The sequence below is a fragment of the Amphiura filiformis genome, chromosome 10 (genome assembly GCF_039555335.1).
Source record: "Amphiura filiformis chromosome 10, Afil_fr2py, whole genome shotgun sequence".
Taxonomy (NCBI): domain Eukaryota; kingdom Metazoa; phylum Echinodermata; class Ophiuroidea; order Amphilepidida; family Amphiuridae; genus Amphiura; species Amphiura filiformis.
In genome coordinates, this window is record NC_092637.1 from 9178918 (window position 1) to 9194013 (window position 15096).

Consider the following 15096-nt stretch of genomic DNA (forward strand, 5'->3'; position numbering starts at 1 on the left):
TCTGGTATTTTTTGTCCTGACTGGGGATGGGGGAAACTAGAACTGCCCTGGTGCTTACATGGATCGAATCCATGGGTTCCTACAGTCACCCATGGAAAACAGGGTACTGAAAACCAGTACAGCATGTTCATATGGGGCATGAGTTAGTTTGTTTACATTGCAGTAATTCCCTCAGAATAGTCAATACAGATTCCAAACAGATAAAACTTACCTCACATCAGTTTTAGTTGCCCTTAATAACTCCAAATTGACATGACATTGAATTCTATTTGCTCAATTTCATACCAAAATCAAGGAAAACATGGTTTTGTTATTGCAAAATAACATGGAAATCACACAGGGTTATATCTGGTCACTCTAGTAGGCCACTTGAAGTAATCAATATTGGTACTTGAATGACATGACTCTGTGACTTTCTGCTCATTGTAAGACTGATGTGTTGTAAACTTGATTGCATAACATTAAGATTGCCAACTGATATCCTTTGTATTTGAGTTTTCAATTATGGGAGTACTTCTGTCATTGATGTAAACATTAAAAAAAATGTCAACAAAACATGCTACTGTACAACTCTATTCCTGTATGTGTGTGTCTGAGGGCTGATGACACACATTCGATGGGTGTACCTGGTGCTGCCACTGTATCCACCTTTCCATTGACACCCTGGGTCTGTTACTCTTTGTTTCATCTTGCAGTGTGGACACTCATGTTCCCGGCAACATAAAGAGAGATACCACCCAGAACCATGTCATCCATACACCGACTGCTGTACGACCTAGTGGTGGGGCAGCGCCCTTCACAGCCCAACCACAGAGCACAGCATCAGAAAATACAAACACAACTCAACACATGAGGCTACCGAAACAGCCGCCGAAAGCTGCCGTGGTGGCGGCTGCTGCGTCACTGCCAAACGGGAGGGAGAGTTGCGCATCTAAGAGAGGTAAGGGGGAGTGAAGTAGGATATCAATCTTTTCTCTGTTAATTTCAAACCACAAATCTAAAATCATTTCATTGGGCGCAGCTTCAATCGCTAGTTTTCGCTTAAGGCCAAAGTAATGGGAGAGAACATGGACCTTTTCGAGCATCATTATTTCTGAATTGTATGACCAAAGTATATAAAACTATACATTTTTGGAAAGGAAATGAGTCAAGGAATCACATGGTGTCGCCAGATTTGTTCAAAACTCTCGCGTTTTTGAAAAAATCACAAAAATTCACTTTTTTACCCCATATTTTTTTTGTGACAACTTAGAAAAAAATCTGTTCAGAGTAAAACAAATTCAGTTAGCTTTTCGTGAAGAAGAGACATGAACTTAGGGAAGGTTTTATTATTTTTTTGAAATTTGTCTCTTTTTTCGAAATATTGAAAAAAAACATGTGAAAAAAGCAATTTTGTCACTCTATTAAGCTAAAAATTGCACACAATGGTGTATATTTTTGTTTAAAACAAATATTTTGAAAAAATGAGAAAACCTTCCCCAGACTTTGATGAACTCTAAACGATAGTACAAAAGGTTTACCTTTTGCTTGCATATTTTTTGAGTTATTTTGTCACAAAAATCGTGCAATATCGTCAAAAGTGAACTCTGAGAAATCGACGTTTTAGTAAAAAATGTCAAAATTATGCACAAAACGTCCTTATATTTTAAAACGGTAAGACTTCCACGCTTGTAAAAGCTGTATCTGGTGCATGGTCTAAATATGCATCTTTTTACACCAATGAATCTATAATACCTGCTTTCAGTGCGCCAAAATTTAAAAAAATTAAAACATCTAAGTGGCATTTTGACTGCAAATTTTTGTTTTGTTTACACCACATTTGCTGGCGTTAACAACATACCAAATGCGCCTTGACTGCGTTGGACATACGCACAGAGTTGCGCCGCATCACGCGATGCGAATCGCGCGCGTAATGACAATATTTCGCGTTTGCGCATTTCTGACTCATTATTTCCCGCCAATTTACTAAGCTGTCTTGAGCCATGTGACTTTTTAGAGTTGGAAAGAGTGAAATAAATCAAGCAAAAGTACGAGGAAATATTAGCAAGTTGTATTTTACCAGTTTCAAGTGAAAGAATACATCTTAGTGTTGATAAATATCAAGAAATCTCAAATTCGGGCGTGGACGAATGTGTCTTCCATTACTCTGTCCTTAAAAGCGCTGTCATACACACAAAGGTCCTTTAAAGACGTCCCATAGATGTGCGAGAAACAGCTTCCTCAGCGCGTTGACGTCACTGCCACATCAGTGTGAAAATGGTATATATACACAAGTGTGTGAAGGGACAATCACATTATTTTCTATAAAAAATATTTCGCATATAGTCTGTCTCGTTCAGAGTATTATATCAATTGTTGGATCCCACTGTGGCAGATTCTAATAACCCGCTGTAACCTTATCCTGCGGGGTGTATACACATCCAGTGATTTGTTCGTATGCTGGTGACGCATCTGTGTAAATGAACTGACAGATTCACTGCAAAATTCGACATGGAGTTACTCTCAACTTAAGATGAGACAAACTACATGTATAACTAAATGACGAAATGATAATTTTTCTGATCCAAGTGCCATATTTGCCCAACAAGGATCTGTTTCAGCAACATGCTACTCAAAATTGTACTTGATTTCATTGATACTTTCATGATATAGGTTTTCGGATATCCAGGGTTTCAGTTTTGAAAATAATAGGCGTGCTACAAATCGCACTTCTGGAAATACTCAGGTGTGCTATTAAATTGCACTCGGTTAGAAGTTTAGGAATTGAGGTGTGCTATAAATTTAAGGTGTGCAATCGCACTCACACACCATAAAACTCAATCCCTGGATATTACTATGAGTACGAACTTGGTATAGAGATAAAGACAGTGATAGTGATGGCAAGGACTGAGGCTTTCATGTGGAATAATGAGTTGGAATTCAGGGAAGACTTTCTTATTTTCAAAATAAATTTGTTATTTTAGAATAATGCTAGTTACAACTTGGAATGTAGCTGCTACTATTATCTGTTCCAGCTGCAATGAAGCTCAGTGACACCTCATGCTTATATAGACCTTTTCAAACTGATCCATTTCGATAAAACCGGAAGCATGAAATAATTTCCCCTGTTGTGTGCACCTAAAAGTACCTCTTCAGCATCATATACAGTGCGAAGTTCCAATGTGTAACAGGCATCATAAACTACGATGAACTTTCGACGGTCAATTATGGATGAGAGAGGTACTTTTGCCAAGGATACTCAATGTGCAATCAAGCGTGTGGTGGTATGTCTTGTGTAAGAGACTGACCTGTGGAAGAGGTGATGCATAAAAAAATGTTCTGTAAAATTTTTTTAACTGACGAAAAAGACGAACATTTGATCATTTCTTTCCATTAGGACTCCGTAGCTTACTTAAAGCCATAATTTGTGATCTGCTTCACAGCAACGCCCTCAATTTTACTTGGATTTCTACTTTTTGCATAATTATAATGCCCAGTGGTGTACTAAAATACCATGTAAAAGACTATGCCTGAAGTGATTTAATAACAGTAAAATTTAACTTTTTATATTAAAACCGGGTCGACCCGGTTTTATTCAGAGTTCATTGTTCGACTGCTTGCTAACACCTCACGTGTGTCAGCTTATGTGTACACACGTCGGGCGCGATGATCTGTGCAGTATTACATGTTACGATCGGTGAGCGTAGTACACACATTTGTAGGCGCTGGAATGAAATCACAATTTTCTTCGTTATACCTCATTTGTTTGGCTCGAAATTAAAAGAGGATAATGTGATCAGTGAAAACAAACATTTAAATAAGAATCTATTCTTTATGCAAATCACACATTATTGCTTTAATAGCGCGGTTTTCCAAACATTTCCGATCTTTATATGAAATGGTCTATTCTATTGTCCTGGGTAGAATGTACTCGCCTGAGAGACCATGTGTTATTATCATTTCAACAACTCTTCCTATACCTTTATACAGGAGCCAACTGTTGTTAATCCGTGATGAATCCACAGTCCAGTAGCGTATACGTGAACGCAAGGTTACGCGTACGCGTTACGCAAGAGCGCGTAAAATTTGTCATGCCTGGAACTTACGCGTTAACATGCACTCTCTTATGTTGGATGTCCGGCTCGTCTGCGTGGTTTAAAGCTGCCCGAGCGAAGTAAACCATGCAGACGACGCGGACGCATCGTTGTTAATCGGTGATGAACAACGGTGAAACATGATTGAATCCCTTTCAACAACGAAAACAAGCTAAAGATGTCTAATTCACATGAATCTCTCATTCGGAATGTCCGTTTGTCATTGTGACTCAAACTTAATACAAGAAGATCGGTGAATTCTCTGTTAATATCAGCAATAAAACTAAAGAATAAACCGGTAACGTTTAATCGCTACCTCCAACATAAGGGAGGACAGTTTTTATGGTCTACTGAGCTCAGCAATGCTTTGCTGTCTTCGATAGCGCATTGTATCAGAGAGGTACCTGGCTTTTATCAAAGCCCAAACCCATTGAAGCCTGTAGCAAACTCTTTTAGGCTCTGCTCAATTGACAACTCTGCTCCGATACAACGCATTGACCAAAATATCGATCGAATCAATTTTACGACCATGCTTGAATTAACAACCCCTTGAAACCTAATTACACCACTTTATGTAAACATAAACTTACACACATTATTTACTTTCTATTGACTGCAGCCACGACCCAAGACATGCTTATTTAATGACCACTTGAGTAATTGATGAGTGGGTCGTTATGTACTTACTGAACACAAAGGAAATTGATTTTGGTTTTACCATCTACTGTGTTTATAATCCTGCTGCTCTGCTGAACGCTCTGATAGATATCAGCAAACTCATATACTGTTCGCTTGTTCCTATCGAACGCTCTAGCGTACATGAACCATTATCGAAGACAGCAAAGCATTGCTGAGCTAAATAGACCATAAAAACTGTCCTCCCTAAGAGAGTGCGTAAGTTCCAGGCATGACGAATTTTAGGCGCTATTGCGTAACACGTACGCGTAACCTTGTGTTCGCGTATACGCTACTGGACTGTGGATTCATCACGGATTAACAACGGTTGGCTCCTGTATAAAGGTATAGGAAGAGTTGTTGAAATGATAATGAATTATGAAAACTTACCTTGTCTTTTTCAGAAAATATGTCATGGGGAAAAATGAATTGACTTTATCTCACTTTTGTTTTTCATATGCAGGTGGAAGGGCAATAGCAGCTAACATATTTGGTGCTGGTGCTGCGTCATACTCCCATGCCTCGTCAGAAAGCATGACTACAGGTGGCCATCACCCAGTGTCTACACCTATGGCTAACAGTGAGGTACTGTATAGTGCAATATTTTTGCTGGGTTAATTTTTCATGATTTTATCAATTCTGGAGAGTATAGTGGGTATTTAATTCATGTGTCCAAATATATTCATGTGTTTCCAATTAACAATTGAATAAACAGTGAATTGTACCGGCACTTAGTATAGTTGGCAGGGGCCCCATCGCGGGCAAGCACGCTTGACCACGCTTAGCATTTTCGATCGCGTGCAACTTCTGAAAATGCACCAACTTTCAAATACTGGTATAAATCTTTGTCAATTTAGAGTGTTTGGTATCAAACTGGATTCTGCACACAACCTTATCAATCAAATTGTCATAACAAGACCAGATTTGGTGGAGGATGGGTTTCATAACTGTGGACTTTCTTTATTTGAGGTGTTTAGCATGAAAAATGCTTTGAAATGGGTACAAACAAGCCTAGTATTGGTTCAGTGGTTCTTAATATTGCAATATATATTTTTATGTTGAAGCCTATGGCTAGCACATAGAGCATTATTCAGCATACAACTCAATTTTGGATATTTCATTACTTCATATTAAAATAGAAAGCAAAATCAAACTTCCACGCTACTCAAATTTGGTACGCTCACTGGAGCGCTTTCATTGGCTCAACCGGCGTCTTCAGCAAATTTGTTGTTACCCGTGATGTTGCTTATTTGACGACATCTAGAGAATTTGAGCATTGTCTCAATTAATGATGTGATTTTGCTGGACTGCATGGTTCCGCAATTGCCAACTTAGATTGCAGGTTTGACGAGTGTAGTTCGTTTTGGTGTTAGACACCATGGCAGAGTGCTTTCACTGGAAGTCTTCATCAGATTTCTGGTTCTGGTCAAATACTTGCCTACTCTTTGTACAAAACCAGGCGAGAAGGAAATTGGAGATTTTGCTCTGTAGATTTGTTGTTCCTAATGATGTTGAGATACCACCAATAATGTCATAGGCGTGTAACACAAGAAGAATCAAAGAATCCATTTGGATCAGGAGACGAGGTCCTAACGTCATGAATAGAGACGAGGGGGCCCACTTCCTTAAAGGCGCATATTGGAATGTCATCTGTGGAATGTCATGGCCAGAGGGTAACATGAGTAGGTTTGTTTCACCTTGAAGACAAGGATAGTCTTGCAAATATGGGCTAACTTTCCCCTAGGCCATCCAATATGCCATATAAGGCTTGTTCAGACGATCGCTTGTAAAGTCGCTTGTAACTACATTCAAATGTAAACTTGTATGTAGTGCCCGTCTAAACGCATTCGCATGTAGCTACATGCAAGTTACAAGTGACGATTTTACATGTAAGATATCTTACATGTAGCGAGCAACATTCGAATGTAAGGCCAGTGTAAACAAGACTTGCATGTTAACTCGCTTGTAAGCATGACCTTGATCACCCAATCCTATTCTGATTGTGCATAATCATGGCATGATTTACCAGTGAAGGTCACTCTTACAAGTTAGTTGGCTTACAAGTAAGTCCCGTGTGGACACACACTCGCTTGTAGCATAATTTTATTGCTGGCTCGCTTGTAAGTAACATTCAAAAGTAGGCTACCGTCTATACACACCTATACAGTAGGACTACAACTGGTATCTACTGGTCAGTTTATACTCCTATTTCCACATCTGTTATTTTTTATGCTCCTTTAAGTCACATGTATGATCCTCTCCTGGCTGATAATACACCCTCATCAGTCGGGATACGTCCAACCGGAAGTAAGGATCTCCAACCATCATTCTGATGATGCCTATCGACCATGATAGGCGAAACGGTCAATAGTGATTAAGTTATTGTTTTGTGTAAAAGAAATCTTACCAACAAAGCTGATGAATCTATATAGTGACCAATCCGGTGAGTATACCAAATTTGTATATCGTAGAAGATAAATTTTACTTTCTATTTACATTTACCACTACTTATGAATATTCATGATTATTTCTAAATTTTGTGTTTGTTTCCTACAGTTGCAGAATGGATTCAGTGGTGCTGTATTGTCTGTAAGTAATGATGTCAATTATTTTGTCTTAAACATGCAATATTTTCCTTAAAACTGACCTCTAAATCTATTAGGTTACCATTGTCATATTTTCCCTGCAGGGAGCTACCATGAGCCACAACCTATGCTAATTATTCTTGATGCCATAGACCTTTGCACACAAATTTCGACATTTATTATTTCGGCATCAAAATACCGCCTGCTTGACCTCTCCCGTATGATGGATATGTTTCAAAATTAGTATTCAATGCTAAACGGTGATCTACTAAGCTTGATCCCAGAATTAAATTTGGTCGTCCATTAATGTGCTTTGCAGTTGAAGCTGAGAAAATAATTACTCCTTTAGTACTAAATATAGATGGGATTAGACGTCTATTCCTGGCCAGGATAGATGGCACAAATGTTGAGGTCTAATAGAACGCTAAGAAATTTAACTTCACCATTTTTGATTTGATGTGTATTCTACTGCTCTCAGAATGGGGTTGGATATTGGTATTCCATAAAGCAGACACAGTGGCATAGCGATGGGGTGACGGAGGAAGGGGAGCATATATGCCCATTCAGTCTGGATTCTGCGCCCCTCCAACCGATGAAAATCAAAATATTCGCACACATTTCAGCACAAAATCATTTGAAAGACTGATATTCAACTTCATTATAACCAAAATTAATTAGTAGCGAGGCCCTATTTGTCCAAATTCTCGCTTGCTCCGCGTGCAATTGTTTCAAGAATTGGGTGGGGCGCATTATGTATCCTTAGCCCTGGGTGCCACAACAATTGTTTCAAGAATTGGGGGAGGGGTTGCCATTGTGTATCCTTAACCCTGGGCGCCACAAGCCCTAGCAATGCCACTGAGCAGACAAGCCAGTAGTTTGTGTCAGACACCTGAAGGTGTTGTACGGTGCTAACATATTGATTTTCACAACATTATATTAGTTTCTCTTTTTCTCTCTTTTAGAATGGAGTAGGATACCAACCCAACACACAAGGATACCAACCATCATCAGCATTCCGTAAGCCAGTGGTTGGAGTCGGGCGTGGTCTGGTTCCGGGTCTTGGTAGGGGTATTGCGCCAGGCATCGGTAGAGGATTAGTGTCTTACAGTGCTGTAGCATCTTTGAGACCAGGTAAGAGGAGAGTTTTGAACAGATTCCTTGAAAAGTAGTCTTCCTATGCACATGTTGTTAAAAAATGTTTAATATGGGAGCATAAAAACATCCGTTGTACTAGTTAAAAACAACAAGTAATATTTCCGAGTTCCAACTGATTTTGCTTGATTGCATCACATTTTGCAAATTCATTTTTGTAAGTTTAATAGTTAACTTCATATACGTTGATATTTTTAAATGAAAAGTATCCCATTGGCGGCTTGGCATTAATAGTGTCACTCCATATTCATCTATTTCATTCAGCTGCGAAGCAGGCGACTACAAAGTTTCTCTTGTATTACGATTTGAAGCCAAAGCCGTAATGGCATGTGGCAGTTAAGTCCTTATAATGTCATGAAATGAGCGGATTTTTGTTCTTTTTCTTGTTAACAGAACCAAAAGTTGGATTACAGCAACAACAGTCATAAATGCTCAAAACAAACAGACTACAAAAAGAGAAAGAGACTCTTACATGGAAAAGGACACTGAACTTTTATAGACCATTGCTATAAATGGCACTTTCCTGCTATTGATGGGGTGAACATCTATATAAAACAACAGTAGCGAGGACAAGAAGAGTATCACATGCAGGGTTCCAATGGGCCTTGAAAGACCTTGAATTTGAAAACACCTTCTCAAGGCCTTGAAAGTCCTGGAAATTTGCACAATGTCCTTGAAAGTACTTGAAAATTGGAATTTTACCTTAAGTATAATTTTGACAAAATTTGTGGAGTGGAGAGGAGCTGTCACTTTTTGTGATTTTTTAGTTGTGGTAAGTCCTTGAAAATCATGCTCTTGGACCGTGAAAGGCCTTGAGAAGTACTTGAAGGCTTCAAGGTGCGAGAACCCTGCACATGATCATAAAATAACAAAAGAAAGGCCAAGAAGGGCATAGATGTTCACCCCATCTACGCCAGGAAAGTGCCAGTGATAGGAATGGTCTATAGTATGTGCAATGTGGTGCACACTTTTAGCTTTTCTGCATCTTACATCATGGATTGTTTTGTACAACTGAAACTACAAGAAGGATATTGATAAGGAGGAGAGAGATAGAGAGTAACTTGTACTCGATACAAGTTGAAAGTTTTTACAAATTTTTCGTTTTGTTTAATCTTTTCATGTATCATCATGCATCGAAACACTTTAACCATGAAGAAAATGTTCAGTTTTTTAAAGGCCTTGTTGAAACTTAAAGAGAAAAAGAGTTCACCAAGAGAAAAAGAGTTCATTATGAGGACTCGTCAAGAATCCTACTTGTCGTGTTCGGAGGTTTACTTGATTATTCCCATGGCACTACCTGCTGAATTGTAGGCCTCTAAGAACCATTTTGATTGGATACACAGAGGGGAATAGCATACATTGAGCCAATCAGAGATACTGTAAGAATAGGTAGTAGGACCGAAAGGTATTAAGCCTATTCCCGGATTTTTACTATGAAGAGAAACAACAACATTACACAGTAGTTTAATATCAGATTTTTGAACTTTTGGTTGTAAATCAATACTTGCGTTGTGGTAAAGTTCTGCAAGCAGTGTATGGTATACATACTAATGATGCAATGGACCATACTCATGTTGTGGTAAGTGTTCTGCAAGCAGTGTATGGTATACATACTGAAGATGCAATGTAACATACTCCTGTTGGAGTAGAGTTCTGCAAGCAGTTAAAGTTGCAATGGACCATACTTATGTTGTTGTATGCGATACGTGTAATCGCTGCCACTATGCCACAGACGAGGCATGTGATAAGTGTTGATGTGGTATTTAAAACAAGCAGCGCAAAAGGAAACATTTAGCATATCATTGGTTTGTACTGAACCCTTTGGCATATGTTTGTTAAAGTTAAACTTTGATGCATATTTTTTTACGGGTAATGCTGCATTTCATTCTAGTTGTGATGTCATAAGACTTGTATGCTAGAATAAGGTAATACACATTGTATATTGTGTGTTCAATTTACAGGGGACTTTCAGAGATCCTGTAAGGACCAACAAAAACAGAAATTTTCTGAAGTCGTTTAAAAATGGTCGATAAATATAGAGTATGATTTTGCTTCAAGAGGGCAATACAATTAATTATCTATTTTGATCCTCACTGACAGAGCAGTCAGGTTGGTAGCCTGGTATGTGACTAGTTGGGACCATATAGTAAATTGTTTAATTCTGCCGTGGTGTGCATAAATGCTGTGCATACACAAGTGATAACAATCATGCTGATTGACTGATCAACAGTCATGACAACAAGACAGCTGACCCATTGGTCATGGGTTCACAGGTAGGGAGGAGACCTCGCCTAGTCTATGCAATCACTTGATCACCAATGTGTACCTGGATCATGGAAGAATGAAAAAATTGCATTACAAGTTCCAAAACAACATTATTTTGCACATTTTACAACCTGTGTTTATCTGGGTTTACTAAAGCACAACTTCCTCTTTCAGGAATGTTGAATTCAGAAAAATATTTGAGGTGCTAGAAAGCAAAATCATTGTTCCATGCTATTTTATATAGAAAAGCCAGTTTTCCAATGGCCTATTCCAGTTGAAATCCCCCCCCGTGGATGGAAGGCAATGAGTGACCTTCCACATAGGGAAAGTGAATTTCAAGCGTAGTTACCTAAATGGGAAACTCCATTTGAAATATACACCCCCTGTGTGGGAGATGAAGTTCATGCCTTCCATATGATAGGCAGTGTATGGATTTCAATTGGAATGCCCAATAAAAGTTTACAAGTTAATTGAACACACAATACAGCCAAACAATTAAGGTACCAGTTATGTTCACCTCCTGTATATCCTAAACAAAGACAGGTATGTCATAATTGGAACCAGCAGCCAATAGCTGCATCTTTTAGCTCGAGTTTAAGACATCATTTGTTAAAATTGTTCAAGAAATAAAAACACGGCGATCCTAAAACCAAAGGAAGATGCCAATATAAAAGTTGCAGTTTGCTGCATTAAATGCCCTATTGATTTGTACACAAAGTGTTCGTGAACAAGAGAACTAGCGCTGCGCTTCCATTGATTAGCACATGAAAACTAGCGTCGTGCTTACATTGATTAGAACACAAAAGTGCAACTTTTGATTTCGTTTCTTCATTAGGTTTTTAGATCACTGTTTCTTTAATTCTCAACCAATTTCAACAAATAAGGTCTAAAATCAGAGCTAAAGAGTACATGTATTGACTGCTTGTTTTAATTTTGACACATTTGTCTTTATTAAGGATATACGGGGGTGAACAGAACTGGTACCTTAATTGTTTGGCGCACTGCAAGTCAATAGATGGTACTTTAAAGGATCATCTGTTTTTAAGGGCATTTTTTGCATGAACTTTGCTGAATTCAAAGCAAATACAGTAATACTAAAAATATTATCAAACTTGCTTACAGGTGCTAAGCTATTATTAGCTACATGCTATCCCATACTAAACTTTAATAAATCCATCAGGTCTGTAGTTTGTCCATAACATCAAAAATTTCATCACACCAACACCACCCAGTCAAAACTTATGTTTCTGGATGTTGATGAAACGTCCAGAAACGTAAATTGTGACTGGTCTGGATGTGATGAAATTCTTGAAATTACACCATACTATTACAAAATTAAAACAAGGTTATGTAAGTTGGATTTGAAAAGATTTTGTCATCTGCTGTGTATTAGTTTGCCTTGTGTGAATTTCAAAAACAACAGAGGGTGTCCTTAATAAACAGGTGACATCATGCATAGGTCAACTCATCTATTAACTACGATTGTGAAGATTATTATAAACTAACAATATGCTGGATTTCACAGTGGCAGATTCTATTCAGTGCGTTTACGTGGTTGCGTCGCCAGCGTACACATAAATCGCCCCTCAATGCGTATGTATACGTCCCATGGGATTAGGTTAGCGTGCATGATTTGAATCTGGCACTGTGAAATTCAACATGGTGTTACTCTCCTCTTGAGATAAGACTGTACTAGCAATTATGTGTTTGTACAAAAGATGTTCATATTGAAATATATTTTTATGCTCTTTCTTGTCATTTTCCAATGTTTCTTCAAACCCGCCTTCAAACTTTGCCATATTTCACATGTCATATGAAAAATGTGAAGTTTGTTTTATCATTTGTATTAGAATAGTTCTAGAAACTTGTTTGCCAGGAGTATGGTGGAGTCGGGGATTAAGAAGGCTATTGTGTCAATCCTAAGGGGCGCTAATACAAGGGACCCACAGTTACATCACTGCAAACAAAGTATTTTGGGAGTACCAATTCTTTATTTGCCTTTCTGGAGAACTGGATTATGATATTCCAGTTAAAATCTACACACCCCCTATGGAAGACTTGACCTTAATCTCCCACACAGGGAGTGTGATTATTTCAAATAGTGTTACCTGAATGGGTGACTCCATTTCAAATCTTCACCCCCTGTGTGGGTGATCAAGATCACATCTTCTATAATAGGGGGTTATGGATTTAGGCTGGAATTAGGTATATTGCTGATCGAGATCGATGGGCAAATGCGATGCATGCTGGGAATGAAAAGGGCTCGAAAGCTATAAAATTTGTTACCCGAGATCACAAATTTGAGCCCTTTTCCTTACCAGCATGCATCGCTTTTGCCTATCGATTGCTATCAGCAATATGCCTTACAGCCTGTTGTCTTCATTCTAGAATTTGCATGTACCTGACAATGTGCCAGCTCTGCCATTCTAGCCTCAGGATGTGTTCACCTAACCAGTTTTTTTATTACATTATTTATATATTTTTTTTAATGATCTGCTGTTTGTTATAAGTCACCTTCTGCAATGGGCTATTCCATTTCAAATTTGCACTCCCCCTGTGGAAGATTTTGGAACAGGAGGAGAATGAATTTCAAATGGAATGAACAGTGAACACATTAGGCAGCTCCATTTGTATATCATACACCCTTTGAGAAAGATTCAACTTGAATCATCCACAAAGGAAGGGTGAATTTCAAATGGAGCTGCATAATGTGTACATTCCATTTAAAATTCATACTCCCCTGTAGGAGATATATCCAAAATCTTCCACAGGGGTAGTGTGGTTTTTAAATGGAATAGCCCAATGGGTTTGTGATCAATCCAAAAAGGTTGTATGATAAAAATGTTGCTTTTGGGTTTATTTCTTTGTTCTGATTCAGTTACTAACGTGAAAATAACACGTTTAGCTAAAAATACTTTTGTTTTACAGTTAGAAGAGAGAAAAGGAGTGAAATAAACTTGCAGGATTTTACCTGCAATTACCAGGTAAAGGGCATATTATACTACTAGCAGTCGCACCATGTGAAAAAAAAATTGCTAGTGATCAAACGCTTGTAGCGCTTTCACAATCGCCAGCAGCATTCAATTGCAGCAAGCATCAAAGTTGGTCTTGAAGTCCACTGGCTTGTGATTTGACGCATAGGCATGCTAGCGACTTGGATATCGGCAGTGGCTACTGGATCTGCCAATAAGTGGCGGAACTGAAAAGCAAAAAGAGCCCATATATTTTTTCTTTGGATTGCAACATTTTTGAGATACCCTCTGTATCAAAATGATTGTCCTCCATCCATTTTTGAAAAGCTTGCATTTTCCAAACGCACCGTTTGATCCATCTGAAATGACCAGGGGTTTTTCTACACATTATATTTTAAAACAGTCGGGTCATTTCAAGTTGATTCAATGGTGCATTTGGAAGAGGTAGGCTTTTAAAAAGACACCAAAAATAGATGGAGAATAGATGAAGAATAGAATCACTTTGATACAGGCTGTATGTAAACAATGTCATTATTCAAGAGATCATGTATATCAGTTAGCAATGATATTGGGATATTCCATTTGAAAATACACCCCAATTGGCAAGACATGGCTAATAATCTCCCACACAGGGAGTGTGAATTTCAAATGGAGTTACCTGAACAGGTGACTTTATTTGAAATCTTCACCCCCCTTGTGGGAGGTTAAAGGTGTGTCTTCCATAGGGGTGTGTGGATTTTAATTGGAATAGTAGTGATATTGGTTACAGCCACTATATGTTGAAAGTTTGCTATATTGAGTAAGAGATACGGTTTTGCTTTTGAATCGAACCCTAACCAAACCCTAACACAAATGTTGGTTTCATACTTTCCTGCCGCTTTGACAAAGATTTTGCTTCACTTTCATGGGCTGAAGCATCAGAAAGCAGTGGCAAGCCGATATATCAATCACTCCACTGCTTTGCCCAAAGCGGCAGATCGCTAGTAGTTGAATTCAAGTCAACTCTTAACACGGCTGTGTACTCTAGCCATTGTTTCTTTCTCAAAATTGAGTTTTTATGATATGTTTGTACCTTGTTATGTTTTTTATAAATACAAGGAATGAAAATCCAGATTTGTAAACTCCAACTGCAATATTTTAAGGATTTTATTTCACTATTCCACTCGTGTTTGAAATTGAAAAGGAAAGAAAATCTTTGTTGTACCAGCAAGGTACACGCCACAACAACTCATCGCGTTGCGTATCGCAATTTGTTAACGCACAAATACGCGACGCTTATCTGCATCGCGGCGCATCTTATGGAAACACCACGGAAGCACTGATTTCACAAAAACCTAGTGGTCAAATGGCTCCGTTTTAGCTGATAAAATGTGG

The 15096-nt window shown here is 38.4% G+C and overlaps 1 protein-coding gene across 2 annotated transcripts in view; it reads left to right on the forward strand.

The window, feature by feature from the left end:
* Nucleotides 1–12218, forward strand: part of LOC140162476 (uncharacterized) — a 34938-nt gene extending 22720 nt beyond the window's left edge. For both annotated transcript variants that reach the window (XM_072185714.1, XM_072185715.1), the window contains exons 6-10: nt 696–940; nt 5212–5333; nt 7305–7337; nt 8296–8464; nt 8879–12218. In XM_072185714.1, coding sequence (XP_072041815.1) covers nt 696–940; nt 5212–5333; nt 7305–7337; nt 8296–8464; nt 8879–8913 — 604 coding nt within the window. In that variant the 3' untranslated portion in view covers nt 8914–12218. The remainder of the gene's footprint in view (nt 1–695; nt 941–5211; nt 5334–7304; nt 7338–8295; nt 8465–8878) is intronic.
* The last annotated feature ends 2878 nt before the right edge of the window (nt 12219–15096 follow it).